The sequence below is a fragment of the Symphodus melops genome (assembly GCF_947650265.1).
Source record: "Symphodus melops genome assembly, chromosome: 4".
Lineage (NCBI taxonomy): Eukaryota > Metazoa > Chordata > Actinopteri > Labriformes > Labridae > Symphodus > Symphodus melops.
In genome coordinates, this window is record NC_136694.1 from 21,989,749 (window position 1) to 22,013,446 (window position 23,698).

The window sequence follows — 23,698 nt, forward strand, 5'->3', positions numbered from 1 at the left end:
CAGGTCACCCTATATTCCATATCTTCCCTTTGTTTAAAACGTTTGAGTGGTTCAAGGATTTTAAGAAAGGTTCCAAGATTATAACCACCTCAAGTCCACCTCAAATAATAATCTGAATAAATAAATTAACCTTGAATGTATACAATCTCTCAAAAACATAATATACTGCTCTCCAGAGAATTAGATAACATATTTTTTTGCTTATTTAACATTAACCTTTTATAGGGCACTCATTGAAATACTTTGAAATTCAAAAATTGTAACTATTTGTAACAATATCAGTCTAACAACAGAGCAGCATGTAGTCTGCAATTGTGTGGTATCTTTGATATTGACAGATTGATATTGCAATTTATTGCCTGATTCTTAAAAATGCTTAAGTTGACATCAGTCGAATTCTAACAATCATTTTGAATCAAGGGTCGCGATAAAATGGTTTTTATGTTAATCTTTAAATAAGATCAATTGGCATCCACATTTGGCGGAATTGTATTAATCTAATATTATATTTCCTGATCATTCTCACTTTATGAGCTTTTACATTGAGCACGACATTCCCACAGTAAAGTGGATAATATAAACAATTGTTTTTAAAGATCAGGACCTGCTGTGAACCAGCTCAAGTCTTCTATCACATGGAGATAGAGTTAACATTCAGAGTACTAACAACCATTTACACTCCATGTATGCTCTGCTCAACAACTCAAACTCATAAAAAAGATTTGCATCAAGCCACATTACTGCTTTCTCATTGGTTCCAATAGACTAAGCGCATACACGAGCACAGCGAGTATGCACCATCTCTCTCTCCCTCTCTCTCTGTGTGTCTCTCTCTCGCTCACAACTGCAGACATTACCACAGCATTATGTCATGTGTGGTGCGTCACTGGGTCTCCCAGGAGTGGCCCTGGATTACATCTGATAACATCGCTGCTGCGTGACACTGTCTCAAATGGGAATGCATATAACTGTGAGATGACTTAATATCATCTGAAGGAAATATCGGTATTCAGCTGAAGAGAGGAACAAAGCGACGGCATGCGTGTAAAAAAACAAATGCTTTATTACGACAAAAAAAGAGAAAATACACAAACAGGAATCAGCTTTTTTGTCTTGTAAATAAAAAAGGAGATCAACATAGAGGAGGAATACGAGGACAGAAGGAGGGCAAGCTGAAAAGAGAACATTCCCAGCTCATACGTAGGAGAATGCCCTGGTTAGAAATAGATCAGGCTATAAATATCCTCATTATCCATTCTCTTTTAATTGTCTTTGTGAGAGGACCAAGCATGCACTCTCATTGATCTCCACAGCACACCGCATCACATCACACACAAGCATGGCTGCGTGTGGCCGCGTTTGTGGGTGTGAAGATGTGTGTGCATGGCTCTGTAAATTGTGACCGCCTGCACGTGCTGAGAGTGTTTGTAAAAAGGGTGGCCAAGCATGCCTGCGGTCGCTTGCAGTTATTGCACAGTAAACCTAGAGCTCTTTTAATCACGTATTAACTAGCTCCCAGTTTGTTAGATACACATACACACACACACAAGGACACACATACTGTATATGCAAATGCACGTCTTTTACACATAACCACATTCAGACTATGAAGAGCCTTCTTTACAGCAAGATCACGTGGATACTAAATATGACATTTAACTACATTTTCTGTCAACATTCTATCCAGACAGTATTCTAAAAGAACAACACATGCATGCATACATACATACATACATACATACATACATACATGCATACATACATACATACATACATACATACATACATACATACATACATTTATTTTTTTGTCATCTGTAAAGAAACAGGCAAGCTGCTTACTTTCAGTTTTTTGGGGCTGTGTAATGAATATAGATATGAGATCAGCTCAGTGTGTCACTTAAGCTTGCTGAAAATGTGATCAGTGTTCTCCTTTATCACCCTTGAGATGTGAGCAATGCAAAGTGATAAATCTCCCAAATCATTAAATTCTTATTTTCTTCCTGGAAAATCCACGGCTGCATTATCGTTCCTTCCTGGAGTGCCGGTTGCAATGCTGCTCAAGATTGTCTTGCCAGATTATGAAATATTGTAGGCTAAATACTGTCAGCCCACCTAACTGCTCTGGCAGTGGATTTTTGAGGAGGCAGTGAGAGGGCAGAGAAACTGTGGCGATATATACAGATGAGTCACAGCAATCTCGCCCAGGATTAAGACGAGTGAAGTAAATGTGCTGGAGCTTATTAGCAGGTAGCGAAGCCAGGACACATAAAGTACATGTAATATCTAATTGTACAAGAACAGACGGAACTCCTTGTACTCTCATTCATTCTTTTCAAAAGCTCATCGTAATTGTTGTAATAAAGGTCCAAACTTTAAAAGCCTTTGTGGAAAGTAAATTGGAGTCCAGTTATAAATAATGAAAAACAAGATGAGATATGTTGCTTTATCATCAGTGCTAAATTGCAGTTCCCTTTTAAGACGGTCAGTCGATGGCCTTAAAACAAACTGTGTGCATCTTGCTGACTCAGCACATAAAGTAAAATCCATTCACCGTGCCAGGAATGCACCCTGCGTTTTAATCTTGTTTATGAATTTGGTTGCATGCCATCACACTACTCTCCCATATTTTCAGCCACTTTCCCCCTGAATACAAGCTAATGAAACAGCCATGCTAAATAATGAATTTGAACACGAAGCTGCATTTGATGGTAAAGCATGAAATGAAAACAGGTACACATGTTGAGCAGCATGAGCTAAGCATGAGTTCAGAAGAAGCTGAACCAAACACAGTTCACCTGCTTCTTAAATAAAAAAAAAACAAAAAAACAATTGGTTCTCAATGAGCCGCTGTGCTGTTAAAACTTTGAAAAGGCTAACCATGCAGTTTGACAAAAGCACAATACTATAGCATGATATCAAGGTACAATATTATTAAGAATGGAATAATTAGCTTTTATCTGTAAATAAAGGTGTGTTGTTCTATTGATTAATCCCATCCGACGTCCCTGACACTCAGTTCCCAACATCGGACCGTGTCGTCCCCACAACCACCGCACAGCTTGCTCCGACCTCAACCTCGGCTGCAAGGGAGTGTTGACAACAGGAACATGAGGAGAAAAAAAAGAGATCTCTCATCTCTCCTAATCCCCTTTTCTTAACGAGTATGTTCTTTTCATCTGCTCTTTATTGAAGGCACTTGAGATAATACAAATAATGATTGATTGAGAAGCTATAGCTAATACTGAGAAGCAAAAAGTTGCTTTTATTCTGCATATTCCCACGAAAAATATGTAACTAAATTCATTTCAAAAACGCTCTAGACCACAAAAGAAAACTATTTTAATTGACAGACCTTCTTCTGCTTCATTATCTTAACTCTGTTATTACATTTAGCAATCTATAAAACACTCCACGGTGTCTGACTGAAATCTGCTTTGACAAATGGTTACTACATAGCATCCTGCACCCAGAGAGATGAAAAAAAGAAAAAAAAAAACTTTACACCTTAATTTCTGCATGAGAGAAAATGAGATTTTTTTGTCAGTGTGAGCATGATGGCATATTTTAACAGTTGGCCTTTTTTTTGTCCGGTGCTAAAAATAGATCTCCATGGAAACACTATGCATCCTACACGTTGAGTGAAAATACCCACGACTCTGAACCTTGGAGAATGTGTGAATATGTAAGTGTTTGTATGTGTGGGTATGTAAGTGTGTTTGGGGTCCAAGAGAATGATTACCTACTTATGTATGCACAGTTAGGAATACAAAAAAAAGAAAAGAAAAGGCTGTAAAGAATAAAATGAAGTGATGACCTCCAAATGTCCTTGTAAACCACAAATGTGATAGCGGAGCAGCAGAGGGTTAAATGCATTTAGAAAAACTGTATATATTTATAAAACATGTACACACATTGGGTGAATCTACATTTCAGAGTGTCTCCCCAGGTTTGGGTGACATCCCCCTCCAGGTTTCAGTTCATGTCTTCCTATTTGAACTTTTTTCTCCCCTCCTCACAATACTGCGTGCAACACTGTCCAAAACATGTCACCATGGCAACAGGGTTGTATGACGATGATGATGGTAATCATCATCATCAGAACGACGCACAATATTGATGCCTTTTTTTCTGCAGCGAATCAATAGCTGCAACATGTATTCTCAGCTTTCACCATTTTGAAAGGAGCGAGAGGGAATGAAGACAGAGAGAGAGAGAGAGCGCGAGAGAGAGAGAGAGAGCGGGTTGAAGTGTGACTCAGAGAGAGTGAGAGAGGGAGAAAGAGAGAGAGAGAGTAGGTTGGATGTAGAGTAACTCTATGAATAATAACCCATCAGCAGCTAAAAGGTGGATAATTATATTGCTCTTATTAGAAGATGGAGTGATGGAGAAATGTGTCACAGTGTCCTTGAGTATGACCTCCATAATAATGACACCATTTTATGCCATGAAAAAAAAAGGGTTTGGTATTGTGGGAGCAAAGGCAGAATAAACTAGGAAAGCTTGAAAGGGCAGAAAATATATACATAATGAACTTTAAGATGTGAAAGTAAATGACAGAGAGAAGAGCAGGGAGAGGGATGGAGAGAAGGGTGAAAAGATCTGGATAAAACCAGCCGGGGGTGGACAAAGATGAAACACATCATAATAATGAGCAAAGACAAAAAAAACCTTTGCATACTTTAGTTATGTTACAAAGGCACTGAGTATGATTATATTACATGGATAACAGGATACGGTGGGAGATACAGTATAGTGACATTCACACTGGGGTCCCTGAAGAGATAGAGCTGGATGCTTTTAACGACAGCCTTCTGCTGGTTCTCTGTGTTTTACCTGGTGACTTTAATTTAATTGTTTGTAATTCCGATTCCTTTTAATTTAATATATGCAGAGGTGCTGCTTTTCAACTGGCTAGGCAGGCAAGTGCTTGGGGCCCCAGGTCAGTAGGGGCCCACCCCAACAGCTGACAAAAACTTTAAAACAAAGCATTGCTTCGAAATGTGCACATTTTTCAGCGACAGTAGGAAACCTCCCTAATCAGGCCGACAGCACACACTGTTACTGCCCTGCTCAGCACTGCAGCATTATTCCTGTGAAAACCAAAATGTATCAATGAAGGAAAATGAAGAGCAATTATCTGTCTAGGAAATAATAATAATTGCTAGTTGTAGGGGCCGCCAATGAGTTTTTATAGGTCCCCAATAGACCCTTGAATCACCCCTGAATATACGACTCATAGTTTACTGACAATGTCTAATATATTAACTTAGAGTCAAGTTGCTATGGTGAGAGAAATAATAAAAAAAAAACAAGTTCATAACATCAAAACTAAGAGAAACTAATACGTTATCTGTGGCGATTCTAAAGCCCTTTTTGTCCTCAGCAAAATTCCCAAGGGCCCCTTCAAACTTGCATTCATATCATCCATCTGACGCTAACGGCAACTTCAGTGACCAACTTAGGTTCTAACAGGAATATGAAAATGCTTAGCAGTTAAACAACACTGTCTGTGGGAGGTTTCCTCCTGTCATTGGTTATTCTGAGCCACTGCCATGGTTTAAAGTTAGCCAGCCCTAAGTGGGGCCCCATAGGGACAAGAGGGCCCCAAGCAGTCAGCTGTCTTGCCTGTTGACAAGCAACACCTCTGGTTGCTACTAAGAACACCTGAGAGACAGAGGAGACAGGTGACATAGGTCAGTGAAAAACTTGATGTTGTGTTTGGTCTCATAAACGGCAAAGTTAAAAAGTTGCTGACTCACGTCTGCAGAAAGGACACATTGTTGTTCAGCCCAACTCGTCTTTAAAGAAAGCAACTTTCCAATACGTAACATATCCTTGTTATTATTATGCATGTTTATCACCTTTTTTTTTTTTTTTTCACCACAAGGACAAAGAATGGAGAATGGAAACTGAATCAGTCAGTGGATTGGAGAATCTGAACGAAGTAAAGAACATATCTTCAGGGAATGTGACCAAATTAAAGAAGTAATTCTTGAGGGGGGGCCACCCACTGTTAAATGAAGACCTAATTAAAGGAGGGAAGTTATTTTTCTCACTTAATTACGGTCGGGCTGGATGTTTTGGGGGAAACATCAGGAAATTGATGATAGCGCAGCATTTAAAACAGCAGGAAAAAGGGAGTCTCATCCTGGCATGTTCACACAGGGTTTCTCTTGAAGAAGTTTTGTTGTTATTTGGAGTCGTCCTAAGCTCCAGAGGCTGGTCACTTCGGCCTGCTCACAATGTGGATTGGCGTGCTCTGATTCTCTGCAAGCTCTGCACCCTATCACGACATGAGAGTGCAAGAGGGCACGGCAGGAGGCAGGCAGGCTCTCTCTGTGAAGACGAGTGGATGTGACATGTCTTCAGTGGAGCCAAACGGGCGAACAGACATTACTGTACTACATGTAAACAAACGATGGGGGAAAATACATTCTCTCATTTCATGAAGAGTCACAGGGTCACTCTCAGAATACACGCGCAATCACACACTAAGATCTATCAGTCATTCCCCGGCGGTCGGACTCATCTACAAGCTAATGGACTGGAAAGTGACACTGAGCAATTTCTGATGCCATGTCGTTGCCAACATGCGTGTGCTGTATGTGTGTACACGTTTCAATCTGTGACACCATACTGCATCTTAGTATGCAATGTTTTTTGCTGGTGCCAACAAAATGACACATCAGTCTAATACTGCAGACATTCAGTGAGCTCAGACAAATTTTGCTCCATGCTACTGTCCTTACAGGATAGGATCTAAAGGAATAGTTCAACATTTTGGGAAAGATGCTGAAGTACTTTTTTTTGCTAAGAGTAAATGATTAAGATTTGCACAACTTTCACATCATCCGTACATCAAAGGAGGCACTATTTCTTCACAGGGAACAGTTACTAGGCAACCAGGGGATATTTAAGGAAGTTGCTGTCTCTGACTAAGGAATAGTCTGGCACACAATCCCCTTATAAACTGCAGATCATATTGTATCATTTCAGAGAAAGCACGTTCATTGGTGAGGGCTGAGAACAGTAGACGATACAAGTTGGATTTGTTTCCGCACAGGTGTCTTGATTAAGAGCTATTTCATCATTTCAGATACTTCCTTATTGAGAGCAGAATTTGAGCTTTGTTTAAAAAGGCTCAAATGCCATTAACAGTTTTCAAACAACCTAAATTAAGATATAAGTTGCAATGCTCAGAATAAAATATGCAATTGCGTGTGTGTGTGTGTGTGTGTGTGCGTGTGCAGGTGTGCATGTGTGTGTGTGTGTGTGTGTGTGTGTGTGTGTGTGTGTGTGTGGGGGCAGCTGTACAAGTGGGTGAGTTTTGCTGTCACGCACTGTGCTCTATGAGTCTGACTCATGCGAGAGTGGAGTGAGAGAACACAGCTCACAGCTTACAGCTCTCTCTTTCTCTCTTAAAGCACAAAAACACACCTGCCACTCCACAGGGTAACCAGTTATTACTTGGTGTTCCTATTTAAAAGAATGTATGGACAAACAATGCTAGGAGAAGTCTTGCACAGAGAAAGCTTGATGAAGAGGGTTTCAAACTGAAGGACTAAAAAGATGGAATTATGCATCCCACGTTCATTTTATAAGCTATTGTGTTCTGACCTAAAGTACACATGGTGCTTTGTTTCTATGGCGACATTTCTTGCAGTTTTTTTTTCCAATGTTATTACATTCTGCAAAAAAAAAGTGATTACATAATGTTATGCAAGGAAAAAAAAAAGGCGTCTCATTGATGTGCTTCGTGAGTGTGTTTCAAATAAGTTAAACACTCAAAGGTTTCATTTACTCCTCTTAAGAGGATTCTATTTTTTGGAGTCCTGGCAAGCAGCGCATCAAGGGCAACGAAGAAGGAAAGAACAGACACAAACTGACTGTGACTCATGCGGGATGAAGGCTTCAGTGCATATGGTCCTTTTCAAAATTCATGAAACAGTTATTATTGTGTTAAGATTCTGTGCATGGGTGAGTGCGGTCCAGTCCCTGGTGCATGTGACCCACATTTTAAAAAATCATGGCTGTACCATTAAGACTAAGACCGACGTGGTGCCTTTTCTTACAACACATGATGTTATCCTGGGAGCATCATCTGCGAGGAGACCCTTTGCTTTTAAATAGGCACTGCAGGAGGCAGTAATCAGAATATGATTCTGTCAGTGATTTATTAGTAATTGAGTGTTTTCTTTTCCACAGACTGAGACTCAAACCCTGTAATGTTAGCTGCCCAGAATGCCCTTGATGTGGACACAACATTAATGAGACATCTGTTTACAGCCTCGATGTGTGTGACTTGTTTTTGTGTGCATGGCAGTGAATAAAAGTCAGAGATAGAGAGAGTGTGGGAGCGTGGTTAGAAACAACTGCTCAGAGTTAAGGGCAAAGTGTAATGGGGTCAAACCTTGTTCCTCTAATTCCAGTTCAAGTGTTCATGCAAGTCAGTGAGTGATTTTTTTAAGGACTAGTCCTCCTGAATAAATTCTTTTCAATCTTATAAACACTACAGTGAATGATGTTGGCTATAATAATCCTATTTCCAACAGTTCTAATATCTATTTTTACATCTGAAAAGTAGGAAAAATTCATTTATAAGGAATGCCATTTCACTTAACCCTAACACACTAATTCAGGCTCCTTGGCTTTAGCTCACCACGCAGAGAAGTAGTATTTTTACTAATGCCCACACATAGTTTCAAAGCATGCAGACACAGTGGATGAACACATTTAAAAAACTCATTCATCCCCTGGGAGTGAAAAGGGAGAGCGACCAGGGCCAAGAGGCTGAAAGGGAGAGTGACAGTGGTCTATCTGCTGTCTCCCATCTGGGCGTCGGTCTCTGGTTTCGCCCCAGGGGCTCAGATAAGCTCCGGACACAATAGGGACAGCTATTAAAATTGAAACTATAAGAGAGAGTCATGAAATAGTCATGGGGGGTAAGGGAAGTCTACACACTCCAAAGTGCCCCTTATTGTCCGTCTGCTTGGCAGAGCAGGAGACAATCAAGTGGGAAGCTGACACATTTTTGTTGCCGATTTCCAACTTATAAAAACAATGTGAATTGAACATTTATCAACATATTTGTTCATCATTTAAATATATACATACAACAGCAAATACTGGATGCATAGAATCATATAAGACATACCCTTAAATCCTTCAACACTCCTGCTATAGAAGGAAGCAAACATCCCCACTGAAGGGGGAACATAGTGGAGTCGAGTATTGATCTCTGCAGTAGACTTTTGATTTATCTGTAATGTGAGTCATCATAATGCATCCAAAAAGTTCCATCTGCTGCACAAATGGATGCATCTCCTTTAAAATTCCTGATATGCAACAGATGTACTTACATAGTATTCAGGAAAATTGATATTTCCATATACGGCTAATGTAAGTGTAGCCTTATACTGGTGACGCACTAAACAGAAATAATAAAGCTATGTCATAGAGTAGAAAATATATCTATACTATAAATAGTAAAGGGGTAGTTCATTAAACTATTAAATGATGGGAAATACTGACGCCATTTTACTTTGTCCAACCAAAAGTACACAATCTTGAAGAATTCTATTGATGGTACTAGAAAAATATTCATGGAAAATGTGACTTTCATGATTACTCTGAACACATTCTCTACTACTGTTTTTATTTTGTTCATCCAAGTAATTCTTGTTTCAAAACTACAACATATGTTTGAGTGTATCTGCAAATTTGACCAAGCAAAAGTGCAGAAAGACATGATTGCATATTAGGCAGGGTCATATTTTGGTGCTTTAATCTTGCACCCTTGGGTAAGTGTATCCATCGCTTTAACGTTCCCTGTTCCTCCCTGAACAAAATGAGTTTGTGCTTCCATCAAAAAAGCTAAACTACAAGTTAAAGTAAGACAGCGTCCATGTTCCTTTTCCTCTTTTCTGTTGCTGTCGGGGATGATATGGATTACTCTCCCCTACAGTTTGTGTAAACTTATCATTAAAGATACTTGATAGCTCCTCTGTGCCCTCAAGCAAGACAGGGTTGTATCTGGTCCAAGACGATTTATGTGCCCTTGAAATGCCGCCTCTCTGTACTGGCAGCAGTGGTACCACCCTTGTTCTGCCCCACAGCGGGTGAAGAAAAGAGCAGAGAGGTCAACTCGAGAAAAGAGCTGACATGGAGAGAAAACAACACGGTTATAGCGCGGGACTCTGCATATTCAGCTAAAAGCATTGCCACGCCTGTCAACTCACTATACATGCTGTTGGCTCCAGCAGCCAGTTCAGATTCAGGACATTTCAGAGGACAAGAAGTGGAAATTAAGAAAGAGATATGACAGCAACCTTGGACAGTAATATGTCAGTCTCATAGTATTTTTGAGACGTTCACTTATCCAAGGACAGACTTTCCAGGCCAGATGGAGCCAGAGTAATGAGGTGCTCCTGCTGCATGATCGTAGAAAACTTGAGCCGACATTTGACACCACTCCCCGAACCAATACATTTATTTCACATCACAAGTCTGCCAACTAAAATGAATGGTTTCAAATTTTAAGTACGACAAACAAAGACAGATATGACTCCACTTTTGGTAAATAATTTTAAAAAAAACCCCAGCTGATTTCATTTCTAACTTGAATGACTGTATTTTAAAGCTACATACATTTATTTGAAGGCCTAATTAGTTACGGGGAAAATCACCCACCGACAATCACTGTTCTCTCATGCTTAAAAACCACAGTCCCATAAGATTATAATGTATAACAGATCACTTACGGGGTGCAGTGTGGCCTAGCGGTTATTATGCGCGCCCCATGTACAGAGGCAATAACCCTCATCGCAGGGTCTATAGGTCCGAATCTGACCTCAGCACTTCACTGCATGTCATCCCCCATAGACTATAAATGTTCATGGATGACGCCTGAGTGACTTAGCTGTCTGTACCTGCAGTGGGCTCTCGAGACTCATCAGCAGCAGCCGCCGCCGCCATGCTGGAAATCCTGTCTCAGCCTAACCTTTAGTTCACCTAACAATGGAGCTGAGGCAGGTTTTAAGCCTCTTGATGAACTGTCACATTAAAGCTAAATACAAGTTGCATCAGCAAGCTTATATGTTATGTTGCATGTTAATGCTTCTTTGTACTAAATTCAGAATTGTTTTTTTATTATTTGCTTTAAACTGATTTAAATCTGCTTTTTCTAATTTTTCTTCTACATTTTCCAGTAAATCAAATACCAACCTGTATATTGTATTATAATGTAAACTCACCCAGGGAGACATACTGTACACTGATGTGAGTCAGCCCCAGGCTCTATGGGAACAGGCCAATGAAGACTGGTTTTTGGCACCAGTCCCCTTAATTCAGTCAGGCATCTCTTGGGACAGCTGACTTCATTGCCGGCCATGTACATGAGGGTGTGTCCAAGTGTGCAAGTGTGTGCGCACATTGTTTTTGTGTGTCTATGTATTTGACTGTGTGATAGTCTCTGGGCTGGGCTTTAACAGAAGAAATTATTCACTGGCTCAAAAACAGTACTTTACAGTATAAGACAATAATTAACAATACACTTAATGTGCAGCTCAAAAATATACTATATATATATAACTATATTTTCCTGGTAGCACTGCAGCCATTTTGTCAGTGCATCGACCTCCTGTTAGCAGCGTATTTCTCGAAAAATCGATATAGTGACTTAGCTTGTCAGCTGATATTTATCACTACTAATAAAATGTGGTACAGTTAACAGATTAAATGTCGTTATAAAAGGACATTTCTCGAACAAAAATAAGGCTTGTTCAGGATTAGTTATGTACAATATTTCAGTGGTTATAAGTTGTGTTATTGTTCAAGACCTTGTTTAATCTCTGTTTGTGGAACGAGCCCACATTCTGCTTCCCCATTGGAACATAGAAATCAAACCTTCAAATAAAAGTGTGAGCATTGGAGAACGGCAGTATTTCAGATATTCTAACGTCATAATTAGATATCATTACTGAGAATATGAATGACGATCAAACACATTACATGCCCCCCCTTGCACAAATAAAAAGCCTTGGTTGGATCACCCCAGTTAAAAAAAAGTCTGGATTAGCCCCTGCTTGTTACTGACGTGTTTGCAAGCACATCATGTAACTTTGACCAGCACCATGACAGAGGGCAGTGTTGATGGGACAGAGGGGGCTGCAAGTGAAGGACAGGGACTCAACTTACACCCAGGTTAAAGTCAGACTACTTCGCAAGGATTACAATCCATCCTTCATCGATCTCATCCACACTGACTGACACTGCTCCTGCTGAGAGTTACTGTCTCGTTTTATACGTGTAAAATACATTTCAGATCAATACTGACAAACTCTAAAAAAGCAAATATAGAAAAAGAAGAGGATAGCGGTCAACATTCCTGTCTGGTCTGATTGTCTAAATTGTCTTCTAACAGACTCTCCAACCAATGATCTATCTCCCTGACACCACTATGACGCAATAATAATCCATACAGATGATCAAATGGAGGGTATCTTCTTAAACAGAATCCAAATCAAATAAAATAGATGTGTGGGTTAATTCAAATATGTTGGCGTATTAAAAGTCAGCGTGTGAACAAAAGCTGTCTCGTTATCGTGAATGTAGCAGAGAAGTATCTTTTAAAGAGGACACAAGAAGAGGGTATGAAACAAGGCAACAGTTTATTCAGGTATGAGGCTCAATCAAATTCATATGTGTTAAAGACGGTGCTCAGGACAGCAAAACTCTTCAAGATGCTCATGCTCTGCTGAAATAAAACTAGTGCACATAAATTCCATAATTAAAGTCTTTCATGTCTTTCTTTTGGAGGGGTGGGAGTTTGCCTTGAGGAGGCAGGCCGGCCCTTCAAATAAATAATACGGGAAACACTGCACAGAAAGTAGAGTTCCTAGACTTAAACAAAGCCTTGAGGCAAACTGCCAACAAATACACCAGAGTACATGGTTTGTTATCTTCGCTTTAATTTCAACCTGCGGAGTGTTACGGACTGCTGTGACAGAGATCAAGGTAAAAAGACCAAGCAGAGGGGACGCAAATATCATTTCTATGTTAATCCTGGTAGCTCAAAATCACCGTTCATTTCATTTGATGACTGCCTGTTATAGGTATAAAAGGCAGAGCATCTTAGGTTCCTCAGGACTGTTGGTGAGGATGGCCTGCCCAAACAACCAATCTATCTCCCCACCCCACATCCTATCCTATCCCTCTTTCTGCATCCTATCCCATCTCCGTCATCCCACTTTCAATCCCAGCGCAGTTTAGCAGATGGCTGTTCCGTCATGAGCCCGGGTCTGCTGAAGAATTCCGCCTGTTAAAGGGCAGTTTTTTTCTTGCAACGCGATGACGGATTAAGCTGGGCTCTTGTAATATAGCAATAAGGTCCTTTACCTGCTTTTTTGTAAAGAGTCTAAAGATATCAACATATCTCTGTACGTGGTAAATCTTCAGAATATTGCATTCAAGAACTAGTGGGGGGTAATAGATCATGATACTGTTTCGGCCTGCCTCAAGGTCACTGCTCTGACACTGCAGAAGAACACCTGTGTGAGTCGTGGTGTGGCTCCATTGCAGAGCAAAATGGCTGAATATCATTTATAATCTGTCCTCCGAGAGCTGTCTCTCTCTCTCTCTTCTTCACTGCCTCCCATTTCACTCTCTTTCTTTTTCTAGCTCCTCTTTCTCACTGAGTCACTCGGAAAGGGGCGGGGGGCAGACAGGGAAAGAGAGGAGCAGGAGCAGAGGAGTTGAAGAGCAGGAGAAATTGTCCTTATTAAAGAGACCGCTGCTCCATGTGATAGATCCCTCGTGGGACAGAGATTAAATAGACTGCGTCAGAAGGGAACGCGCTCGCGGTGCTGCGACTGGAGAACGCAATGAGTATGATCATCGGGGAGGGAGGGATGAAGGGAGGAAAAGAAAGAGAGCAAGAAGGACAGATGGAATGAAGGAAAGCACAGACAGGCAAATGGAAGGGGGGGATGAGGAGAAACAACGTGTTTTAAATAAGGAAAAAAATGTACAGGACAAGGTGGACTTCACTTCAAGGAGAGGGATAATAAAAAGATTAAATGGAAAACAGACAGAAGCTGGGTGTGAATGAAGGAACACGAGAAGAAGCTGAGATTAAACGGGAGAGCAGGAGAGGTGTGTTTTTTTTTTTTGTTGTCTTTTTTTAAACCCAAGTCTGCAGGCACAGAGAAGAGAGAGGGAGAAGCAGAGGAGAAGATGGAGGTGGATGACAGATGCGTGGGGCAAACTGTTTCCTGAGTTATGTATAGAACTCATAAAGGCCTCGTCATGGGAACAGTAGAAAAGGATATGTAGGAGGGAAAAGAAGAGTGATAGTAGCAGAGTCTTGATATAACAGAAGGAAGCTGCAATGTTTTATGTATGATACAAGACGGACATGAAGAGGCAACGGCAGAATGGTAAAGGAAAGATGAGGAGAAAAATGGAGCAAGATTATTGATTTGTATACATCTTACCTGCAAGGGGGACAAAAATGCATTTACAACCATCTTTCCTTTATCTTTTCTCTCTCTCCTACATCAGCCACTGACACACACAGTCCTTCATCTGTGTCCTTGAAGTCGAGGCAATGTGACTTAGGACGAACAGAAAACAGACAAACATGCAGATTCCTGGATTCAGATCAATATATGTGTAAACAGTATGTGACACACTGTGATGCTGGAGTGTGTTACTTTATAGAAACATGTGCAGTATGGACTGTTGTTGCTGTTTGTGTGTGTGTGTGTGTGTGTGTGTGTGTGTGTGTGTGTGTGTGTGTGTGTCTGCGCGCGTGTGCGTGTTTGGTATCATATCACATTCTGATCAACAAGTCAAGCGCTCTCCCTGGAGAGTGGACTGTTAACACAAGAACCATCAGCAGCCCCCTCCCAAAAGGAATGCAGCAGGCAGTGCGTATGATGTATCATGTGGACACAATTCAACCTGCCATTACTGTCACGAAAAGCGATGCAGCGGCATTCCCCACAGAGATCTGCCATAAACACAACTGTCCTGAATCAACACATTGTCACCTGCATTTAAGCGAGACATTTTTCCACTTGTCAAAGCCCGCTGTGGTCTATGCTACTGGTCGGGATTCAAAATGTGTACTGACATATCTGTTGTGTCATCTTTGCTGCAGTCACTGCTTAGTACCTCCCTTTTTAAAATCAAAGACGACATGAAAACAAAGGAGGCGGGACATTTTTTTTTCATAGTTTACAGACACGTCAAGGAGTGGTGTGCTACTTTTTGAAAACAATTACATTGTTACCAAGTTAGTGAAAGAAGTGAGAATGGAAGAGAGAGATGATCAAGGTTACAGATGTAGAGCAGGTCTATTTAGGCTACGCCGTACGTGTGCCCAATGGGAATCCAGCATCCACCAGCTCACAGAAATAGAAATGGGACGGAGGAGAGGAGACAAGAGGTAAGGTGCGGTGAGAGAGCCGGATTGGAGATGGAGCGAGAGAGAGAGAGAGAGAGAGAGAGAGAGCAAGGGAGTCAGGGCAGGTGGGAGAGGAAATGAGGAAGAGGTATAAAAGGGACAGGAAGGAGAGTTAGAGAGGAACGGGGACAAGTTGAATGATTAGAAGAATAACGGGAAATATATTTTGCAGTATATAGTTTGCTGTAAAAGAAGGTTTGGCATAAGATGTGTCTTATAAAGTAAATGTTCTTAATGCCAAGAGTCATAATAGTAGGCTGAGTGTTTCACCTTTACATAGTGAATATATGCTGTAACAGAATTTAACACTGGAATGAACTAAAGAGTGGAGAAACTGCGAGTCTGACTCTTTCTGCACAAAACAGCACATTTCCTAAAATCAACTTTAATTTACATAGAGTAGTTCAGTTCTAAAGGTCATAGGCCCTAAGCTTCAGTTATGTCAACCTTTTTGAGGAATCGTGTTCTTTTCTACTTCCTAAAGGCCCATTAGTCTCAGCTGCTGGTGCAACGGAGAACAGGTCAGTTAGTTGTGCAGCACACATGTAGAGAATTCAATGAAAAATGTACTCAGAATTTAAAGTAAATGTATTTCTGTGACTGTTATTTTGGTTTCTACACAGCTTTCGACCTAATCTGTTTTTTTGATACAATGAAGTGCTTCACACACGTCAATATATTTCTTCATGCAGGGGTTTTTCTCAAAGACTGTTTTCCCCTTTCCGAGCATCTCCAACCACCAAGAGTCAGTGCGGAAAATAAATAGTGCTTCACTTCAAGAGCCTTCTGAGCCTCAAATTATTTATCCAACAAAATATCTACGAGTCGAAACAAGGAGTGGGAGAAACGAGTTGGAGGTGTCATTATTATTAAGTCTGCTAGAAATGTGAACCACGGCCAGTTAATGCAGGATACAGATGTGCACTTTTTTTTTTACATCAGTTTGGAGATAAAACATTTTTTTGTCTTTGCATCAAGTGTGAATGTAATCAAAAACTGTATGTATAACAACCATCTTTGAAAGTTGAAGGAAAGTGCTACTCAGGGAATGTGTACCGGTAAGTGGCAGAGGAAGTGTGTGTGTGTGTGTGTGGGTGTGTGTGTGTGTGTGTGTGTGTGTGTGTGTGTGTGTGTGTGTGTGTGTGTGTGTGTGTGTGTGTGTGTGTGTGTGTGTGTGTAAAACATGGAAACAGGAGGTAAAAGAAGGTTAAAAAGATGACACAGGTTTAAAGCAGATTAATAAGATGCATCTCCATTAATGCACGTCCCCAGGTCCTGCTTGTGCATGTGTGTGTTTCCGGCCTGTGTGCGAGAAGCATGTCTTCAAAATAACAGTATGCGAACAAAAATTTTCCCTTAGGGGATTCATAAAGTATATACAATAAAAGTTTTTTTTTTTAAAAATGCAGTTCTTCTAACAGGAACAAAATATGTATTGTTATAGAATTTGTCAAATTTGAGATATGAAAGCGATAAACTGCAGAATTTTATGTGGATTACATTCAAATTACTACTAAAATGTCCCTCTGTATTCTTACGTATTACCTGCTTGAATTTTTAGAAATCACGTATTCTTCACCTTAAAGTCACACTGATGTGTTGACAAACAGTGACAACGAGAAAATATATATATATTTTTTTAAAAAGGGGGTCTCTTTCTGTTGAGTATAGAATAATATGAAGAAACCAGAAGTGATTAGTATTAAAAATGATATTGCTGAACTTGGAAGGTGTTGATGTTTTCAAAAACTCTCTGTTCAATTCAAATATTATTTGATGTTATACAAACATCTTAATTGCCTAAAAGAGTGCTAATGTATTTTTCTATGTTGTAAAGACTCCTTGGGTATAATGTGGTTTCCACTCATATCTATATTTACTCCTTCTTCCCTGCACGGTCTCTCTAAGTACACTCGTTCCCTCCCTTTCTCACAACATCAAAGACTATCGATGCCCTAAGCACCTCTTCATCCTCCCGACCCTTGAGGAACGGCTTTGCCCTGAGCACTCACTCACAATTCTTTGTCTCCTACCCAGAAGCACCTGCCAACGTGCTGCAGCTTTCGGCAGTCTCAGCTGTAACTATTTTCCTCAAAACAACAGTTGCACTGTAAGCGACCACAAAACCGCCTTTCCTCCTATCATAAGAGAAGCAGGTCATTCCACGCAATTTCCTGCCGTCCCTCTCTCGGAAATTTAGCTGTAGCCTGACATCCCATCTGGTTCCCTGAATGACTCATGCCATTCACCTGCTGGCTGCGTAAAGGGAAATGCTAGCTCCTTCACCCCTCAGTAACCTTCAAGGCAACTTACAGGTAACTACATCCTGGGTGAAGGTCCACGGTACAAGGTTGCAGGCTTCTGAGAAAATTAAAGGGTATGAGACGGTAAACCAGGCATGTTATAGAGTAGCTTTACTTAATCATCAACCAGTTATTTCAGCATCATCATCATTATTCCTCAGTCATGTTGATTCCAGATATCTCGAAAATGATTTTTTTCTCCTCAGGGATAAAAATATTTTAACCTCATTTTATATACAGATTTCTTCTCTGTGGTTAAGGATTTTTTTTCCATAGGAGTAAACACCTAAAAGTTAACACCACCATTCGTGACAAAATTGAACATTTCCTTCTAAACATTTTAATAGCTGAAACTGCTGCCAGGGGCTAGGAGTCAAACACAAGCCCTATTCAGACTGCCGTTTCAAGGTGCGATATTTACGCCCCTGTGATGTCTCACCTTCAATATGAATGTCATGGAGGAAAACTTGTACTCTGTACCATCCTCATAGGTAGAAACAGAGGTGTTACAGTGGCAAGATGGGATCAGTGGAGCCATGATGGGAGTGCTGTGTGTTTGCTCATGTTTTAGTGTGTGCGTACGTTTCTTTACAAAAGCATGTTTCTTTATTTCAAGGTTCTGGGACTCTTTATTCCTACAATTTACAGTGTCAAGTATTTCAGCCATAATGTATTAGAAGCTCAATGCAGCAGCTGCTTCCAAATGCACAGGTTCACTGACAGAGCCATTATGCACTGATGCTGCGTATAAAGCTATAGCCACTCACAAACTGTTAGCATCATGTCAGAGGGCTGGTACAGGCCACAGTATACAGTGCAGGGCTAATAGGTCAAGCATGCTCAAGCGGGCCTCTTACCATCAAATACCGGCCCCTGGGACGCTTACACATTGCACGCAGCACACATGATGACAGCGAGCCATACAGAATACCTTCAAGGATAATTATCGTGATCACATTTCGGAGGTAACATATGTTCTGTGGAGCAACCATCGAGCCACAAGGGATCCACACTGCATAAACATGGAAACGCCTGGGATCACTAACGCAAATAGCAACAGACACCGTCACTCTGTTTCCACTTAGTGAAAGTTCACTTGAGAGATTCAATCATTCAATTTGCATGATCTAAACCATGATACTGAAGACTTGTAGGAAATGTATTTACAATATATATTGGAAGATTTTGAGAGCATGTCACGTACACTCACGGAGTCGTCTACAAGATTCTCCATGCCATCTTGTTAATCCAATAAACACTTGAATATAGAATGGCATACACGTTTGAGATTGTAAGGTTTTGAATAATCCATCAAGCAGTGGACTGCATTTACATACATTATAAAAAGATCCTGAGAGCTAGTATTCTTTTTTTTTTTTTAACAAGTATCTAATACTGATGGTATTTCATTGGTAAAAACGACGATATATTTATCAGTTTTGCTATCATGAAGTACAGTAGAGAATCATACAGTCGAGCTCCTGAAGTGTCAGGTTTCACAAGGCACCACAATATATTCCTATTTTCTATCATGACTTTAATTACTTGAATTTTAGCGTGATTAAAAGATTGCAGGCTGTGATTCATGCTTAGTGTTTAGAGCACTGAAAGTGTTCAATATGTGTGTATCTAATCAGAATGCTCGCGAGGAGGGGGAAATGAAATTATAATTTTATGTCTTATGATAATTTTATTGCTAGTTTAAATTCTGTCTCATTTCAGCATCGCTTCAACACTGAAGGCTTTTTTTCACACTTACTGTAGGTTTGCAAATATGGTGTCAAGCAATGGGCCCGGCATCCTCCTTTATTTGACTCAACGTTCCTCAGCGTTTTAATTCTCTTCCGTACCGATCATTTTTTGTCCCGTCAGGTCATTTTTTTAATACATCTGATTCATTCTGCTGATAGGTAGACAGAGTGGACCTGGATCCGGTATTACCACCAGGGGACCTAGAAGGGCTGCTGAAGATCAGGGATACTCCATCTTCTGTGACCGTCGGCCTATAGGGTTACAGGTTACCTCTGATGTCACTCAGGTGTCACTGATCAAAGATCCCTACATCAGGGGGGAGTCGGACCATTTCATCACCATCAGAAATATTCAATAAGCACATGAAGGCACCAGAGAGGGTTGTTTGTTTGTATGCTTGGTGTAGAGCAACTTGGGATGAAGTAAGAGAAAAACCTATTTAAAGGCAGAATGTGTACCAAGCAAAAGGTACAGCAATATCTGAAATAGATGGCTGTATACATTATACATAGATACATACATAGAATCATTCAAAGTGGATATTATGACATAGCTTAGGCAGGTATGTAAGATGATATGAAGGGATCTAAGTGTACCAAATGTGGTGCTTTAATGCAATTCTCCACTTGTTTTAAATAATATATTTCAACCCCTCCATAATTAAACCTAAGGTCATGATATAATCACACTGTCTTAAACTTGTAATGCACTTCTTTTTTGTTAAACAACCAAAGAATAATGACTTGTAAGTAGGTGCTGTTCTACCTTCCATATGTTTATCATTTTGCTTGATGTGCTTTTTATTTGGTTCATTTCCGGTCCATCTTCGCAGATGTCAAAGCACAACCCACATGGCCGAAAGCCTCACCATGTTGCCCTAGAGACGTGCTCCTTGATAAGGCTACGGCTGATTGGCTGACAGAATGGGAGAATGACATGAGTGGGTGTAGGTGTGTATGTGTATGTGTATGTGTGTGTGTGTGTGTGTGTGTGTGTGTGTGTGTGTGTGTGTGTGTGTGTGTGTGTGTGTGTGTGTGTGTGCAAGTGTGTGAATATGTGGGCGGGGGGGGCTAAACTGTCCAGAGAGATTTCAATGCATACTAAACAGTCTCACACTAGCTGGCTGAGAAGAATTTTCATTAGACCCTTCGAACAGGACTCCCCCCCCCTCCGTCCCTGCTGCTGTGCTTATGCATTTCCTTTGGTGTTTTACACGGTTTGAGCATGTTTCACTTTACATAAAACAGGTGCACCAGGTGTACGACGATCGATATCCAGCCCAACCATCAATACATGACAAACCTGCCATTACTCTTGGCAGGACACATTCTTTAAGATGACATCTCCCATCCAATTCACACCAGTGCACACACATTATCAAACACACATCCAAGCGCAGGCAAGCACAGGACTCACCTTCTGTTGGTGAGGTTTTCAGTCGTTTGCACAGTCCCTCTATGCCCCCGTAGTCCTCCTGGAGCTTGACCACCGCCTCTGTGCCACGCAGCTCCATGAGCGAGCGCAGATCCATGAGCGAGCAGCCGAAGCCTGCCGCATGGTTCTCCTCGTTTCTTTGGTTCTTGGCATAAAAATCGCTGTTGGACATGTCCCCCATGATGTCAGCTTTGTCAAGTCAGATAGATAGATAGATAGAAGTGTTTCTTATTGCTTATAGATCAATCAAAAAGCTTGCACAAGTGAGGGATGAGCTCAGGCTCATCTGAAAAAAATCCAAAACAGGTATCAATCAGGCAACCAACCGAAAAAGGGGATAAGAATGCCACTTGTAGGTTAAGTAGGCAGACAGAGCGATTAAAAAGGGTTGGGGGGGAGGGGGGGGGATCCGGGGGTGCAGCTTTGCTGGTTCAGGACAGACTGTCAGATATCAGTAGAGCAAAACCATCAAAGAGGAGAAACAGAAGAAAAAGAGAAAGAGCAGCAGCAAACGAGGAGAGGAGGGGATGATGAAACACAAGTGGGGAGCATCCAGGTGAGCGTTGGAGAGCCCCAGTGGTCAGGTCCTGAGAAGGGAAATGATGGTGGTGTCAAGTCCTGTAGGTCTCAGGCTCACCACGGCTGCAGTCCAGAACCACTCCATGTGTTGCTTCCCATTGCTGCTATTCTGCTGTTGCCTCCGCTGCCTCTCTGTCTCTACATGGTGGTCTTCCCCATCACTGCTAGAGAAAGAGAGGGGAGGGAAAAGGGGACAGAAGGTGAGGGAGGAGGAGGGAGAGAAACAGAGAGGGAGAGAGAGAGAGAGAGAGAGCACGAGAATGAGAATCGCGTTCTCAGAGCAGGAGAGAACGCAGCGGTAAATGGTGCACAGCTAAAAGACAACCTCTCCTGCCTGCTGCAGTAACCGCGGCTCTGCTGTCTCTATCCACTGCTAGTGCTACTGCTGCTAACCTCATTCTGAGGACACACCGACTGACAGAAAGAGGGAGAGATGATACGAAAGAGAGGGAGGGCGGAGAGAAAAGGATGCTCCTTTCTGGTGCAGAGCAGAGAGGAGTTGTGCGGGCGGGAGGCTGGGGCTGCTCTGACGACAGAGCGGAGAGGCAGCACGTAACACTGCGCTGTCACAGGGAGGATGGGCTGAGCGCTGGAGCTGTTGCTGCTCTCTCACCGCTACTCCTTGCTCTAATTCGACAGTGAGTGACCTCTCTTTTGCAGTCTCTCTATCTCAGCGGTCCATTCTTTCCCCCCTCTCTCTCTCTCTCTCTCTCTCTCTCTCTCTCTCTGGTGTCTTATAAAGCCTGGCACTAATTATTTCACTTCATGTCTCCTGCCCTCTAATCTTAGAACCACAGTCAGTTTGCAGAAGCGACTTCTAAAGATGTAAGACCTTACACTGTAATTTATTGGATTAGATCATTCAGAGTTGGTGAACTATTCACATCAGATGCAACTATAAAGCGTTTCTTGCTGTTTCAGGTTTCTTGTGTATTTACACATTTCGGTGTTTGCAGTCAAACTACAAATACGTCACACACCAATCCAGGTTGCAGTAATACACATACCTGTTTGCTAACCACTATTAACCAACAAAATAAGAAGCAACAGACACGACAAAACACATCCATACAGTAGCAAGAGGACACTGCACAACTAAGAGACGTGTCTGTTTGTATAAGTCAGCTGTCTGGGTAAACTCAAGGTGGGGTATGTCATTGGAAACGCGTCAAACATTTGGATGTGTATTAGACAGTTTCACCCAGATGTGCCACTCTCCAGAACGAGGACAGGATGAAAAAAGGTCTCAGGCAACTTTTCTCCCTCTGTTTTTAAGAAGTCTCTCGATGTAAAAGCAGAGAGGATCAAGATATTTCCAGAGCTAATATGGCTAATAAAGTGTGTATTGTGCCCAAAGCCTCCTCGCAATGTTGTTGATTAGTGGAGTGCAGTGATGATTGAACACAATAACCACTGAATTCACTGTTTGCTAACTATGAGATAGCACTTTTTTTTTTTTTTTTTTTTTAAGATTATTTTTGGGGCTTTTCGGGCCTTTATTGGAGAGACAGGTTAGTGGGCCTGGTCTTTGATTGTTGGAGTCATTTCCATTTTCTCCTGGCAAACTAAAAATATACACACAAATAGATATTCACGTATTGTCGTTAATACTCTTAGAAACTAACTGACACGTTCAAAATGGAGCAGTAAGCACATTAATAGGGGAACAGTGAGACGTTCAACTTGAAAACACATGGTAGAATATTTCAAGACACAGTTTCCATAAGTAGCTAAGTTAGCTGCAATAGGAACACATGTGAGATTTCTGTTGTAAGGAGATTGTAAGGATACTTATTGTATCTGATTTGACCCGAATTAATCAGCAAGATATCCAGTGGCAAACATCAAGTATGATGATTAGGGATGTGCCGTTAAAATGAAACATCATCGTCGAGCTGAAAACTGTCTGTCAGTGCATAGTGTAGATGTGGAAGCAGCAGCCATCATGATGGAGTCTGATTTTTAGTTGAACTTACCGAACTTCTATCTTCTATGGAAGTAGCCACAGAAGATGCCTCTGACACTTTTAAATCTTGTGTGCAGCAGCTGGTGAAGAAACGGATCACAGCTGACAACACAGTCTGATACCGAGTCCTCTGTTTGTTTCAAAATCTGAAGATATAGTTCCTTACAAACACTTCCCATTTGTTTTGTCAGAATC

At 41.2% G+C, this 23,698-nt stretch overlaps 1 protein-coding gene across 17 annotated transcripts in view; it reads right to left on the minus strand.

Moving 5' to 3' along the window:
- atp2b2 (ATPase plasma membrane Ca2+ transporting 2) overlaps nt 1–23,698 on the minus strand; it is a 112,922-nt gene that overhangs the window by 44,449 nt on the left and 44,775 nt on the right. For 8 of the 17 annotated variants that reach the window (XM_079342097.1, XM_079342100.1, XM_079342096.1 and 5 more), the window contains exon 1: nt 20,941–22,072. In XM_079342097.1, the coding sequence (XP_079198223.1) occupies nt 20,941–21,139 (199 nt within the window). In that variant the 5' untranslated portion in view covers nt 21,140–22,072. Of the gene's footprint in view, nt 1–20,940; nt 22,074–23,698 lie in introns of those variants that run through there. The other 9 variants (XM_079342105.1, XM_079342103.1, XM_079342104.1 and 6 more) reach the window with 6 other exon arrangements.